General features: G+C 41.8%; 1 protein-coding gene across 1 annotated transcript in view; it reads left to right on the top strand.

Annotated features, from left to right (window-relative positions):
* col13a1 (collagen, type XIII, alpha 1) overlaps window positions 1-15,364 on the top strand; it is a 173,916-nt gene that overhangs the window by 57,428 nt on the left and 101,124 nt on the right. The window contains exon 3 of the mRNA XM_041267412.1: window positions 14,526-14,570. Coding sequence (XP_041123346.1) covers window positions 14,526-14,570 — 45 coding nt within the window. The remainder of the gene's footprint in view (window positions 1-14,525; window positions 14,571-15,364) is intronic.

Raw genomic sequence — 15,364 nt, 5'->3', positions numbered from 1 at the left:
GCTGCCATCGGGAGAATGGTACCACAGTGATGACATTATTTTATATTTTGACAAACCAACTACTATCACAGTGGTGCAGACCATATCAGTTCCAGGCAGAATGCTGCCGTATTGCAACATCCAATATGTACAATATGAGGTATCTGCACGTGGTTTTGTTGTTTTAGTTGCTCCATAGTTTAGGATCACTTAACATAATGATTATTTATTTATTAGTTATTTATTGCTATTTTTTGTCAACAGAATTCATTATAGATTGGTTGGATTGATCTTTTCTGGGAACTGGGTGCTCGCTTGACTAGTGTAATATAGAATAAAAACTAGATAGCTTTCTATAAGCATGGCTTTTTAAAATTTGTGAGGGATGTGCTGCCCCCTACTTGTCCAATTGCATTGTTTCATTTGAGTGACAGCTGTAGTTTCAGGAAAATGAACAGTACATCTTCAATCCTTCCACTCTGCACAGTCCTGCTCATTTCAATCCCTGCACTCTGCACAGTCCTGCTCATTTCAATCCTTGCACTCTGCATAGTCCTGCTCATTTCAATCCCTCAACTCTGCATAGTCCTGCTCATTTCAATCCTTACACTCTGCACAGTCCTGCTCATTTCAATCCTTACACTGTGAATAGTCCTGCTCATTTCAATCCCTGCACTCTGCACAGTCCTGCTCATTTCAATCCCTGCACTCTGCACAGTCCTGCTCATTTCAATCCTTGCACTCTGAATAGTCCTGCTCATTTCAATCCCTCAACTCTGCAGTCCTGCTCATTTCAATCCTTACACTCTGCACAGTCCTGCTCATTTCAATCCTTACACTGTGAATAGTCCTGCTCATTTCAATCCCTGCACTCTGCATAGTCCTGCTCATTTCAATCCCTGCACTCTGCACAGTCCTGCTCATTTCAATCCCTGCACTCTGCACAGTCCTGCTCATTTCAATCCTTGCACTCTGCACAGTCCTGCTCATTTCAATCCCTCAACTCTGCACAGTCCTGCTCATTTCAATCCCTCAACTCTGCATAGTTCTGCTCATTTCAATCCTTACACTCTGCACAGTCATGCTCATTTCAATCCTTGCAGTCTGCACATTCCTGCTCATTTCAATCCCTCAACTCTGCCTAGTCCTGCTCATTTCAATCCTTGCACTCTGAATAGTCCTGCTCATTCAATCCTTGCACTCTGAATAGTCCTGCTCATTTCAATCCTTGCACTCTGAATAGTCCTGCTCATTTCAATCCTTACACTCTGCACAGCCCTGCTCATTTCAATCCCTCAGCTCTGCATAGTCCTGCTCATTTCAATCCTTACACTCTGAATAGTCCTGCTCATTTCAATCCTTGCACTCTGAATAGTCCTGCTCATTTAAATCCTTGCGCTCTGAATAGTCCTGCTCATTTCAATCCTTGCACTCTGAATAGTCCTGCTCATTTCAATCCTTACACTCTGCATAGTCCTGCTCATTTCAATCCCTCAACTCTGCATAGTCCTGCTCATTTCAATCCTTACACTCTGCACAGTCCTGCTTATTTCAATCCTTACACTGTGAATAGTCCTGCTCATTTAAATCCTTGCGCTCTGAATAGTCCTGCTCATTTCAATCCTTGCACTCTGAATAGTCCTGCTCATTTCAATCCCTGCACTCTGCACAGTCCTGCTCATTTCAATCCCTCAACTCTGCATAGTCCTGCTCATTTCAATCCCTCAACTCTGCATCGTTCTGCTCATTTCAATCCTTACACTCTGCACAGTCATGCTCATTTCAATCCTTGCAGTCTGCACATTCCTGCTCATTTCAATCCCTCAACTCTGCATAGTCCTGCTCATTTCAATCCCTCAACTCTGCGTAGTCCTGCTCATTTCAATCCTTGCACTCTGAATAGTCCTACTCATTTCAATCCTTGCACTCTGAATAGTCCTGCTCATTTCAATCCTTGCACTCTGAATAGTCCTGCTCATTTCAATCCTTGCACTCTGCACAGTCCTGCTCATTTCAATCCTTGCACTCTGAATAGTCCTGCTCATTTCAATCCTTGCACTCTGAATAGTCCTGCTCATTTCAATCCTTGCACTCTGAATAGTCCTGCTCATTTCAATCCTTGCACTCTGAATAATCCTGCTCATTTCAATCCTTGCACTCTGAATAGTACTGCTCATTTCAATCCTTGCACTCTGAATAGTCATGCTCATTTCAATCCCTGCACTGTGCAGTCCCAGTCCTGCTCATGTCTGTTTGACATTACCTGCTAATACGCACAGCACACGCGGCACAACACAGAGATTACTTACATCGCAGGTGTTTGACTTAACTTTACCAAGGCCTGCCTTGTAATGTCATACTGGCTCCCCTGTGGTAATGCATTGTAAAAACATTACAAAGTGTAGTAAAGTGTAGGGACAGGCACAGAGAAAGTGTGGCTAAGCATAGGCTATAGTAAAGCATTTTAGTTTATTTTTTAGTACAATACAATTGTATTTATTTTTTCAGTTTAATTAGTTGTCCTAGGGTATTCTTTCTTTCAGTTTTCTGAAGTTGGCTTGAGCCATCAGAACGAGACGTGTATATAGAGCTATCAGAACGAGACGTTTAAATAGTTGCAGTAGCCTGACTGTCTAGTCTATATACAAGAGGAAAAAAAAAACATGATTCACTTCTGCTGGGTTTTGAGATAACAAACTTCACTCCAGGGACACTCTCTTAAGATCAGATTTCCGGGTTGTAATTGGTGACAAGTAGATAATTACAACTTGATTCAATTGCAACCACAACCCAGTTGCTACTGTATTGCTGCTGATTCATGGGTTGCTTTCACTTTTACACAAGATTTGCATTAATACGGCAAAATGCATCTCCCAATGCAGGCTGTGAAAGGAATGAGGTGGAGAAGCCACAATGTTTGTCGAACTGAGGATCATTTCAAGTTTCCAATGTATGTCTCCCCTCAGAGAGCAATTTAGTAGAATAAAAGCAAAGTCAAGTCAATGGTGGCTTCTTTGGCACGGGGACAAAGAAGTCTTTGTCCAAAATTCCTGTAAAAAGCAAAGTGTAATTACTTAATCCCTTGTTAAGTACTTTCTTGGTCCAGGGGCTGGTGGTAAAAAAATGTTTGTCTCATTACTTTTTCTTCTGTTTTGGCAATTATGACAGAGTGCGGTTTGGGTTTCTAGGAACACAAACTGCAATTGTGAAAGTTTTTTTTTTTTCTTTTGTTGAGGAAAGGAGAGAAGTCCCCATCTTCTTTCCTCTGTATTGTGGGCTTGTACTGATGATCTGTCAGTGCCAATGCCACAGTATTAAATACTGTAACAGCCGGAGTCAGTGGCGAGGCCGTAGAGAAAACATCTTTGTAACTATTGAGAGTAAATGCACATACATACCCCTACTGTAAAGAATCATCATATGAAAGTCTGCTAATGCAATACAAATACCCCCCTCCAAACACACACACATTCAAAACCCAAACCACTGAGCTCTTCTTCCCCTGTAATTTAGCACCCCCTGACCATATTAATGATACAAACCACTCTCTTTCAGACAGTTTCTTTACAAGCTGTATAGTACCCTTTTCATAATAAAGTTCCGTTGAAGTCTGGTTTTCAATATAAATTAAGCTATTTGCAGAGGTTTCCATATCAAGACTGTCCCTCCTTGGTCACCAGCAACTTCTGAAGACATCTGGTTCTCAGGGTCGTTAAACTGGCATTTACTGCCTCCGCAGTACAAAGCCCTGTAACACTTTCATACCGTGCTGCTTCTCATCCCATAAACCTCGCTCCAGTCAGTATAAAGTACCTCCTAACCTTACCCTAACTGCCTCTGCAAACACAGAGCATACTGGAAACAGCAGCCTGTGGAAAGGCTAAACATTGATCCATCCCCACCGTGCTTTAACTGGGCTGTATTATTGGACTAACACATCATATCAACACATAGCACTTTGTGTCACCATGTCGCTACTGACAGCAAAACAAAGTGTGATTACAATAGAAGGTACTGGGCTTTGGTATTATAAGCTAAACATTGGCAAGTCTTAAGCCCTACTGAAAACTCAAACCTGCTATTTCACATCTCTCTGTTGCTAATGAATTTAGTAATGCTGATTAAGTTAATCCCTAAAGTGGTCTAATTTGAATGATCTAAATAGTGCTAGATTTAAAAAAAACAAAACACTGTTCTTTAACTCTGTATTAATCCAGCTAGAGTTTCCTCAGGGGAGATTGAATGACCCATTAACTAACATTAAAACATACAACACAAATACAGTGAAATGAGGTCTGTGAAGATATTATATTTTAGATAATTAAAATAACCCAGTTAGATCATTAAAGTAGACCCATTAAACAGCAGTAAGCATTCACCCCAAATTGAAACAAAAAATTTGAGAATGGGTACTTATGACAAAACTTGTCTCCTGGTATCCATTTTTGTTCTGTCAAACAACAAAATTGACACCAAAGGAGCCTCGATCCATATAAACAAACCTACAGTATGTGTGCGAGAGGAGCAGCAGTGCTGTGGTGAGATTGTGAGAGAGAGGAGCAGCAATGCTGCGATGAGATTGTGAGAGAGAGGAGCAGCAATGCTGTGGTGAGATTGTGAGAGCCAGGAGCAGCAGTGCTGTGGTGAGATTGTGAGAGTGAGGAGCAGCAATGCTGTGGTCAGATTGTGACAGTGAGGAGCAGCAGTGCTGTGGTGAGATTGCGAGAGTGAAGAGCAGCAGTGCTGTGGTGAGATTGTGAGAGAAAGGAGCGGCAATGCTGTGGTCAGATTGCGAGAGCGAGGAGCAGCAGTGCTGTGGTGAGATTGCGAGAGTGAAGAGCAGCAGTGCTGTGGTGAGATTGTGAGAGCGAGGAGCAGCAGTGCTGTGGTGAGATTGCAAGAGTGAGGAGCGGCAATGCTGTGGTGAGATTGCGAGAGCGAGGAGCGGCAGTGCTGTGGTGAGATTGCGAGAGCGAGAAGCGGCAATGCTGTGGTCAGATTGCGAGAGCGAGGAGCAGCAGTGCTGTGGTGAGATTGCGAGAGCGAGGAGCAGCAGTGCTGTGGTGAGATTGTGAGAGCGAGGAGCAGCAGTGCTGTGGTGAGATTGCGAGAGCGAGGAGCATCAGTGCTGTGGTCAGATTGCGAAAGCGAGGAGCAGCAGTGCTATGGCGAGATTGCGAGAGTGAGGAGCAGCAGTGCTGTGGTGAGATTATGAGAGCGTGGAGCGGCAGTGCTGTGGTGAGATTGCGAGAGCGAGGCGCAGCAATGCTGTGGTCAGATTGTGAGAGCGAGGAGCGGCAGTGCTGTGGTGAGATTGTGAGAGCCAGGAGCGGCAATGCTGTGGTCAGATTGTGAGAGCGAGGAGCGGCAGTGCTGTGGTGAGATTGTGAGAGTGAGGAGCAGCAGTGCTGTGGTGAGATTGTGCGAGCGAGGAGCGGCAGTGCTGTGGTGAGATTGCGAGAGCGAGGAGCAGCAGTGCTGTGGTGAGATTGCGAGAGCGAGGAGCGGCAGTGCTGTGGTGAGATTGTGAGAGTGAGGAGCAGCAGTGCTGTGGTGAGATTGTGAGAGTGAGGAGCGGCAGTGCTGTGGTGAGATTGCGAGAGCGAGGAGCAGCAGTGCTGTGGTGAGATTGTGAGAGTGAGGAGCAGCAATGCTGTGGTGAGATTGTGAGAGTGAGGAGCAGCAATGCTGTGGTGAGATTGCGAGAGTGAGGAGCATCAGTGCTGTGGTGAGATTGTGAGAGCGAGGAGCGGCAGTGCTGTGGTGAGATTGCGAGAGCGAGGAGCAGCAATGCTGTGGTCAGATTGTGAGAGCGAGGAGCGGCAGTGCTGTGGTGAGATTGTGAGAGCCAGGAGCGGCAATGCTGTGGTCAGATTGTGAGAGCGAGGAGCGGCAGTGCTGTGGTGAGATTGTAAGAGCGAAGAGAGGCAGTGCTGTGGTGAGATTGCGAGAGCGAGGAGCAGCAGTGCTGTGGTGAGATTGTGAGAGCGAGGAGCGGCAGTGCTGTGGTGAGATTGTGAGAGTGAGGAGCAGCAGTGCTGTGGTCAGATTGTGAGAGCGAGGAGCGGCAGTGCTGTGGTGAGATTGTGAGAGCCAGGAGCGGCAATGCTGTGGTCAGATTGTGAGAGTGAGGAGCAGCTGTGCTGTGGTGAGATTGTAAGAGCGAAGAGAGGCAGTGCTGTGGTGAGATTGCGAGAGCGAGGAGCAGCAGTGCTGTGGTGAGATTGCGAGAGCGAGGAGCAGCAGTGCTGTGGTGAGATTGCGAGAGCGAGGAGCAGCAGTGCTGTGGTGAGATTGTGAGAGCGAGGAGCAGCAGTGCTGTGGTGAGATTGTGAGAGTGAGGAGCAGCAATGCTGTGGTGAGATTTCGAGAGTGAGGAGCAGCAATGCTGTGGTCAGATTGTGAGAGCGAGGAGCGGCAGTGCTGTGGTGAGATTGCGAGAATGAGGAGCCTTAGTGCTGTGGTGAGATTGTGAGAGCGAGGAGAGGCAGTGCTGTGGTGAGATTGTGAGAGCAAGGAGCAGCAGTGCTGTGGTGAGATTGTGAGAGTGAGGAGCAGCAATGCTGTGGTGAGATTGTGAGAGCGAGGAGCGGCAATGCTGTGGTCAGATTGTGAGAGCGAGGAGCGGCAGTGCTGTGGTGAGATTGTGAGAATGAGGAGAGGCAGTGCTATGGTGAGATTGCGAGAGCAAGGAGCAGCAGTGCTGTGGTGAGATTGTGAGAGCGAGGAGCGGCAGTGCTGTGGTGAGATTATGAGAGCCAGGAGCAGCAGTGCTGTGGTGAGATTGCGAGAGCGAGGAGCAGCAGTGCTGTGGTGAGATTGTGACAGCGAGGAGCAGCAGTGCTGTGGTGAGATTGTGAGAGTGAGGAGCAGCAGTGCTGTGGTCAGATTGTGAGAGTGAGGCTTACACACACAGCAGGGGGTGCTGCTCACATCTGTCACACAGAGAGCTTGTCATTCTGCACATGAAGCTTCTATGATGATGAAGAGCATATTGTAAAATATAAACTGCCATTTTTTTCTGGGCTACTTCATGGGCCAAACAAGGACCACCCTGTATTTCATCTTGTGTCTAGTGGATCATGTGATACTGTGGGAAGTTCATCGAAAGCTTTGAATGTAAACAGTAAGGTTCTTAGACGTTTCAGACAGGAAACTTTAAAAACACCTGGAAACGTGATAATTTGATTGACAGGACAATCCTTTTAACTATAATCAAGAGTCAAGCAGACATTAGACAAATGAGGTAACTCCCACATTCATGTTAATGTTCAGTCAGTGGTAGCTATCAATAGCAATGCCAGGCCAATTGTATTCATATCAAATCTCAGGAGCAATACCTGAAAAGGACCTGTCACTTGCATTAATGGAACAATCCTTCTTAGAAACATCTTTTTGTCTATTTAATACCTTTGGATCCTATTTTCATCTTACTTTTAATACTCTTTATATCGTGACCAAGTGACGTAGTCTTGAATTCACCATCACAAACATGTGATAGGGACACATGTCCAAAAAAGCATCCCCTAGAATTTTAGGGTTGTATAAGGTGATACAAAAAACTGTTGGACATAGATGTAGTATAAAATAATCTTTTGCCACAAAATCCTATCTGCAAACTCAAAGAGACTTGGAGAGACCAACTTCTGCCAGTGAGCTGTGATGCTAACTGGGGCTCACTGAGTCCAAATTGAAAGTGGTCTGATCTCAGTCTGCTGCTGATGGAAATGCATAGGATTGATTTCAAAACCCGTTCAGTCTGAGTGGATGATGGAAACAAGACATGTGTTTCCACAAAGGCATGTTTAGCTCACCTGTATGGGCACTACAATCTACAGGTTGTTAATGAACATTGCAGTTGACAGCTTTGCTACTTTCCAAGTCCCAGCTAATATAGATGTACAGTAAGCACGACACATTGCTGGCTGAAACGTTTGTTTTATACTAGACGTACGCCATATCTAAAAGGTTCATGTACTTGTATCTAATCTAAATGTTTATATTTGGGTTTGAACGCTGGAGCTTGGATACTGAAAACAATCTAACCCTGCCAATGACCCTTTGAAGTGCACCAGCAAAGCATAGTCACCAGTATGCGGTAGACATAGATAGATTGTAATATTGTAAGGTCACGATTCTATCTACACAATAAAACTAGTTTGTAAAACTCAATCTCAACTATAGTCACATAAGAAACTATGCCCATTTGTGCACCGGAAAGTCATAGTACTCTGCAGCCACGGTCTCCCCAGATCACTCACATCTGAACTTTTCATAAAGCTGGTCCCACTATCAAACATTTACTTGTACCCTTTTTACAGCTACCTGCTCTAGAACTGAAACCCTGCACTGTGATGATGCTGGTGATGTGGTCCAGCTTCCATACGTGCTGTAATATGACACACTGCTTTATTATCTAACAGTTCCTAGTAAAGTTGTATTCAAGTTTCGTTAGTGTGATTCATGTTCTGTTTGGGAACCTCCATGTTTACAGTTGAGTGAGGCGGACTCAGGGAGAAGGGAATGTGTATCATTCAGTTTTATTTACAGCTCTGAATACCACATGCTATTACTGGCACAACACCACCTGATACCAAAACCACTCAAGATAGTGCTGCGAAAAGAAAATTGTTTCAATAATGAATGTATTCTAATTTAGATAGCTGTTCAATTTCTGTATGTATGGGGGATTCTAATTACATTTTAGTTGCAGGCTACTTTATATTATCAAATCTGGATTTAATGCCCAAGATTACCAGCATAGAGCTAAAATAATATACCACTTATTTTATTACTATTAACCGGTAAAATAATCAAAGCATGACAATGATAATAAAACCTCTAGTACTAGTAGAGATGTTGATAGTGTTGTTATTCATGTTATTAAAAGTGAATGAATTATTATTATTATTATTATTATTATTATTATTATTATTATTATTATTATTATTATTATTATTATTATTATTTTTTTTTTTTATTATTATTATTATTATATATTTGGCAGAAACATTTATCCAAGGTGTTACATGACAGTATGGGGTTACAATGCAATATTAATATTTACATACAGTATGGTATACAGTAAGTGTAACAATACTACTAAAATACAGTAGGATGCAACAAGTTAGAATTAAAACAAGTTAGCTGAGGATCCAGTAATGTGGTGCTGACGTCTGGCAAGTCCAGTGCAGAGTATGCAAGGTAGATCAAGAGATCTACAATGCAGTCTAAACAGGTGGGTCTTGAGGAGGCGACGGAAGGCAGTGACAGATGGAGCAGTCCTGAAGTTCTCTGGTAGCTGGTTCCTCCACAGAGGGTTTTTAAAAAAATGAATATATGTAAATATATAAAACATCCGGACTTGAGTTGAACCTTTTAGACCTTTCAACATAATTGCTGTGCACGGATATGAAGTCACATACTCTTGATCTTTGACTCAATAGTCAGGCAACCTACAAATACCTCAACAGTGTGCTTTGAACCTAATATCCTGAGCAGCTGTCTCTTGAGCCATGGAATATTGCTCATTATTTAAAGGTACAAAATAGTATTTTAAAGAGGGTGTGATTTAGCAGCAGTATTCTTTAATAGATGGGAATAGCACTGCAATGGACTCTTTGTCTCTAGAAACCTGGTTTAACCATTTTCCACTAGAAGGCCCTATTTCCTGCCTCTAGCCTGTGATATTGCAGCCCCCATAGTCTGCAGCCTCAATAATCTCTGAAACCTTGTGTCCGTGTTCCCTCTAAGCATTTTAGTTACTGAGAAACTTGCTGTTTTGACTGAGAAAGGGTAAATTATCAGTGAGAAACCTTTGGCCATGCATTAACGCTTTTAATATATTTTTGTTGCATTATACAATTTTGAAACAATATTCCAACGCAAGTATCTCAATAATTTTACTTTAAACAAAACATTTATTGTGGCTCTGCCTCTGATTTTGAATCATCCCCTGATCCTATGCAGCCCTGTCGATTGTGATCATAGATATAGACTGCATGCTTAACTGGTGGCCTGCATAAAATTGCTTTATACTACTGCATAAAACACTGGCATCTGCACTGCCTTCAATTGTAACTCTCTGTAGGGCTATTAATTGTTCCATTCTTGGGAATACCAAATTCCGTTTTTCAAAAATGGCCATTTCCATTTGTTCGCACTTTACATCAACGTATTAATAAGTATAATAATAAGTAAATATAATGTTGATAGTTTAAAATAAGTTAATTTAATAAATATTACCACAAATCTTTTTTTTTTTGTTGTTGTTGTTTTTTTAATCAGACTCTTCTTGTTGTAATATTAAGTAAAGCACCTAAAGACACTTCAAACCTTTCATAGTGTTTATAGACATCACTTGGCTCATTTCTGGCATTAAAATAAGCAGAAAAACCTAAGAATTATATTACAACAGTTCAGAAAACCAAATGTCCAGCAAGTTGTGAGAATCATATTTACAGTCTTCCACTAACACAGTAGTTCAGTCTACAAATACAGGTGTTTTGTTCAGCTTATTGATCTCATTTACTATAACAATAAGAAATATGAAACAGTTTAGTAACAATCCAGCAATGTCATGTGAGACTAATCCTATGTACAGTACTCCTCAAATGAAGTTTAGCGTTTTACTGGAATTATGAAAAGTAGGGTTGACTGGCTCGTTGCTCTAGAACAGGTTCACTGCTATGTATTACCCGATTGTAATTTAAATAAGCGCCCCCTTTTAATGTAAACACATAATTAATCCTCTCAGTTGTTTCTTTCCTAATTCTGCAGTGTTATTTGCAAGATTTAAAAAGAGGTGTGTCTCCAGACAGAATGTCTTTATGAAACCAACGGTGTGTAGTGTAGTGACTACATCCTTTCCACAGTACAGTGATCAATTTCCTTTAGGATTATATAGCTAGAAAAATACTTCTGAGCTCTTTTCTTCATCGTAAAAAAATATAGTTCAATTAAGAACAGGCCATGGTTTAAAATTGTTAATTATAACTTCATTAAAGACAGGTAGTGTGGAAGGAAATAAACTAAACAATAATGAAATACACAATTAATTTAGCTTAGTTACTTTGGGAAAGCTCCGCCTTGAGCGCAGTACCTTAGCTGTTAGTTTTTCAGCATAGAATGCACTGCTTTGCCACTGTTGCCATCTTATTTACTTTCTTACATCCCGTTCACACTTATTGAGTCGGCTTGGGCCGTTTCTGGGCCGCCTCAAAATTTTCGTTCACAGTTGACGTTATAGGGGGCCTAAGTGCGTTCACATATGTGGCTGAAAAGGAAGCCTAAATTGTGGCGAAGTGCTTGTCGGGAATGTAAACAGTGACATAACACTGCATTCCCGGAAGTCAACATAAGAGATTGAGCTGGGAAATTTGCAGACGTAAATGTGGCAATCTTATTTTTTGCAACACTATTGGTGCTGTACTTATTGCATAAGATATGATAAAGGCGTGTGTTGACAGTGCAGTCGGTTACTGTGGAAAGAAGCGATTGTATTGGATCATGCGTAAATGCAGCAAACAAGGACGTGTACATTACATTAGTCACAATAGAGATTACTATATTAATGGTGACTGAATATGCAACGTTGTATGCATTATTTATCAGTATTGAGATTTACAATCTTAGCTACAATCTGAAATGTCTGTGTGTGTGTATATATTATACACACACAGATAGAGAGATAGAGAGAGCAAGAGAGCACAAGTTTTATCATTTTAATGAAAGCTGTAAAATCATCATCATCGTCAAAAGTGTCAGTGTATTCAATGCATTCCCCATTGCTATTTTCCGGGCTGGAGATCGCTGTATGTTATATTAAATTCTTAGGATCCGTGGTGGGTTTATCTCTGGCCTGCTGCTGAGTATTTCCGATATATAGTATAGTAATAAAATAATGACTCTGATCGCATTATTGAGGAGTTTGGTGATAAAACGAGTGATCGGGAGAGGATTTATCAGTATCTACGTCTATAAAGAGCTATGTGAAAAATACAGCGAACAAGGGGTGGGGCTTGGCTGGAGATGCAGGACTGTCCTTTTTCGATTCAATACCTTTTAAACCTGTTTTACTCTGAAAAAAATATATATTTAAAACAGCGCTTGTGAAAATAAATTGGACCTGATGCGCCTGACAAGCGCTGAATAAATGGACCGCTAAGGGTTAATTTCTGCATCGTCCCAGCTGCTACTTCTTAAAACTGACATTGTTTGATCTACTACGCTCAATCTAGTAGGGGAGTGGTTTGAGCTACGTCACCGCATTGATGCGTTAAGGCCGGCCCAGGGCCTGCGTTGGTTTCACACATGCAGATAGGCCGGCCCTAAAGCGGCATTGGTACATTAGGCCGCATCAAAAAGCTGGTCTAAATTTCACCCGGCCCAGGGCAGCCTTTTCATTTTTTGAATGTTCACACATGAGATAAGGCAGCCCTGGGCCGGACTAAACTGCAAGTGTGAACGAGGTGTTATTCTCTAAGTATTTACGACTGGCATTATGATATATGGTATTGACTCCTACATGAACACATGAATTACAGCAAAACTTTAAAAATACTATAGCACCATCATATAGATATCCGATTTTTTTTAGCTCTGTCTTACTAAAATGTTGCTTTTTTTTCTTCGCTAATGCAGCTGTCATGTTGAGTTTCAGCAGAGGCATGGAGTGAAGTCACATGATAAATAAACTCGCAAAAAAGAAAAAATGGACATGGTATGTCTTCAATTACTATACACTTAAATGTGTATTTCCGACTACCAGTTTCAAAACCCTTGAGATGATTTCTGAAATGGATGTTTTTTTAAAAGGGAAATAAAACAAAACAAAACCGTCAGAGTGAGTATTGTGATTTTTATTTATGTTTACCAGAGTATTTATACTTCTAACTAATGCAGGAAGATTGTGCTTCACTGATTTTAGTATTTAATTATACGACAAATTAAAAAGTGTAAAGTTCATGCGCACGAGAGAATCGCCAGATGCCTGCTTCGCCCACCCTGTACCAGTAGATTCGCTGGTGCCTGAGCGAGCTCTGCACTAATATGACGTATATGTTTGCAGAGGGAAATCAGAGAATCTGTTGCAAGACATATACAAATGTGCTTATGTTAATGCTTTGTAAGAATGGTCTCAAAATAATAGGTTTACCCCAAGAGACTGGATTCTTGATTGAGGTTGATATTTATGATAATAACTTGCAAAAGTTAGTAAACTGAGTGCGGAAGTTGTTGCAAGTTACTGTGAAAAATGCACTCATTTTAGCCTAAGAGGGAATGCTGCCTGTGTCACTGCATGCGCAGCCTTCCTGCTGAAGAGTTATTGTGGTCCTCAATATTATACTTAATGTGAGCATTCCTGCATGCCTTTAATTTACTGCACCCTTAGCTCTCAATGCTTGCTTGGCATGAGCATGTCCCGTTCACTGGTTTACTTGTGTATAAAAAACAGAGTCATTATAAATTAAGCAGCAGCATATTTCAGCAACGGGGCAGTATCCCTTTTCAATCGGTAATGAAGAATTTTCAACACAAAAGTACGGCTAGCAAGGTAACAAGAGCTGGTCTTTTCTAGCATAGCCCATTCTTACACATACTGCACACAACAGGCTGACAAGAATTCGACAAATATAAGTCTGTGCATTTCCATTTCCATGGTAGCTTCTTGAGCCAGATTCAGTTAGCTTTTGCTCCCAATGGTGCAAATGTTCCTATGTAAGGCTTATTTGTTTTTCTATTTAGTATAAGAACTTAATTTTAGTTTTCCATTTTCCCTCTGCTATAGTCAAAGTATCCTGCCACCACACTTCCTGTGCAGCAGGTATTAGAGCCCCACCTCACCACACCTTTTAACCTGGAGGAGCAGAGAGAAGCGGGTCTCCAATTCAGTGTTACCTGGTCAGTTGCCATGGTGCTGGACTACCCCCAGCTGAGACTCCTAACCCCTCCCTTCTGAGCGTTCCTTCAGTGAGCCCCTGTGAGAATGTGGGATGCCTGATGTAAAGGAAGTAAACTGATAGTATTGTGGCAGGATATATAGGCATGACCAAATCAAGCTTTAAATAAAATAACCTTTTTTTGTACGTTATAGAATGGTAAATAAACACCCTAACTTCTGCCTTAAATTAAATACCGTCTGCTGTGTTTTTTCTGATTTTGTAACTTTAACTTATGAATAATTTGCTCTTTGAGAATCAGCCCCAAAGTTTCCAAAACCAAAAGATCAATAAGAAATTGCAAGGGGCTTGAGTACAGCTGCTGTGCAATTGGAAGACCTGTTTTAGAGGCTTGTCCCTTTGCTGTTACTCTCTTGTGTGTAATTATGAGTTTTCTGTCGTGAGAACTTGGAAGCCTCTAAATTGACAATCTTTACTAAAGGGTGCTACTGAATGTGTATCTGAGATTTCAAACACGGCAGACTCACAAGAGTGATGCACAAGCCAGCTCTGTAGTATTGTAGTAACACAACCGGTATGAAGGGATACTGCTCTCTAGAACCGGTAGTCTAAAACTTGACTAACTGCCGGATATCTTTAACCCAGGGCCACCAGGAGCGAGAGGAAAGCGAGGTCGCAATGGGGATCCAGGTATGCTTTTCCTGCCCAACACCTCTCTGCCAGGCTGGGTACTTTTAACAATGAGCTTCAGTTGCTTTGGCAGATTAGTCTCATGAGTTACATCTGATGTTTTAATAAAGGGGGCCTGCTGGACAGGTCATACAGTATATATCTCCTTCTCAGAGATATATAAAATAGAAAGACAGATGAAAATATACCATGACATTGAGCAAGGCCAGCGGTTCACCTACTTTCAATCAATTATCAATAATTATGACATCTGTAGGAGTTAGAGTGGGAAAAAACTGCAATATTTAGCACACACTTCTGTGGAACTGGCCAGTCCCTCACAGACTGATCCATGCAAATGGTACCGTATACCTGACACACTCTTTAATATATAAAACTGCATTACTGCACGTAAGTTTCAGTCACAATGGGCAAGACAGTAGATTTGGCAGAACTTGATGGACACTGATCACAGGGGCTCAGTTATCCAATAACAGAGACTAGGGTATGTGAACTGTGCATCAGCTGCAGAGTCACTTACAACAACATCTCACCCGCAAGATGGAGCACAAGGAGGTTAAGTGACTTGCTCAGGGTCACAAAATGAGTCAGTGGCTGAGCTGTGATTTGAACCAGGGACTAGATTATATTTATTTCCTAGATTAGTTACTGTGCTTTGCAAAGTAGAAAGAGGTACAGTAAAGCATATTTAAAACATGGCAAACCATTATAAACACATAGTATAAAGCATGGGAAAAGCATGGGGAAATTACTGTGCAAATTTACCATGGTAAACATTTATAAGGAGATGGGCT

The sequence above is a fragment of the Polyodon spathula genome, chromosome 13, assembly GCF_017654505.1.
Source record: "Polyodon spathula isolate WHYD16114869_AA chromosome 13, ASM1765450v1, whole genome shotgun sequence".
NCBI classification, from domain to species: Eukaryota; Metazoa; Chordata; class Actinopteri; order Acipenseriformes; family Polyodontidae; genus Polyodon; species Polyodon spathula.
Note: the sequence above shows the minus strand (reverse complement) of the source record. Positions and strands in the feature narration are given on the sequence as shown.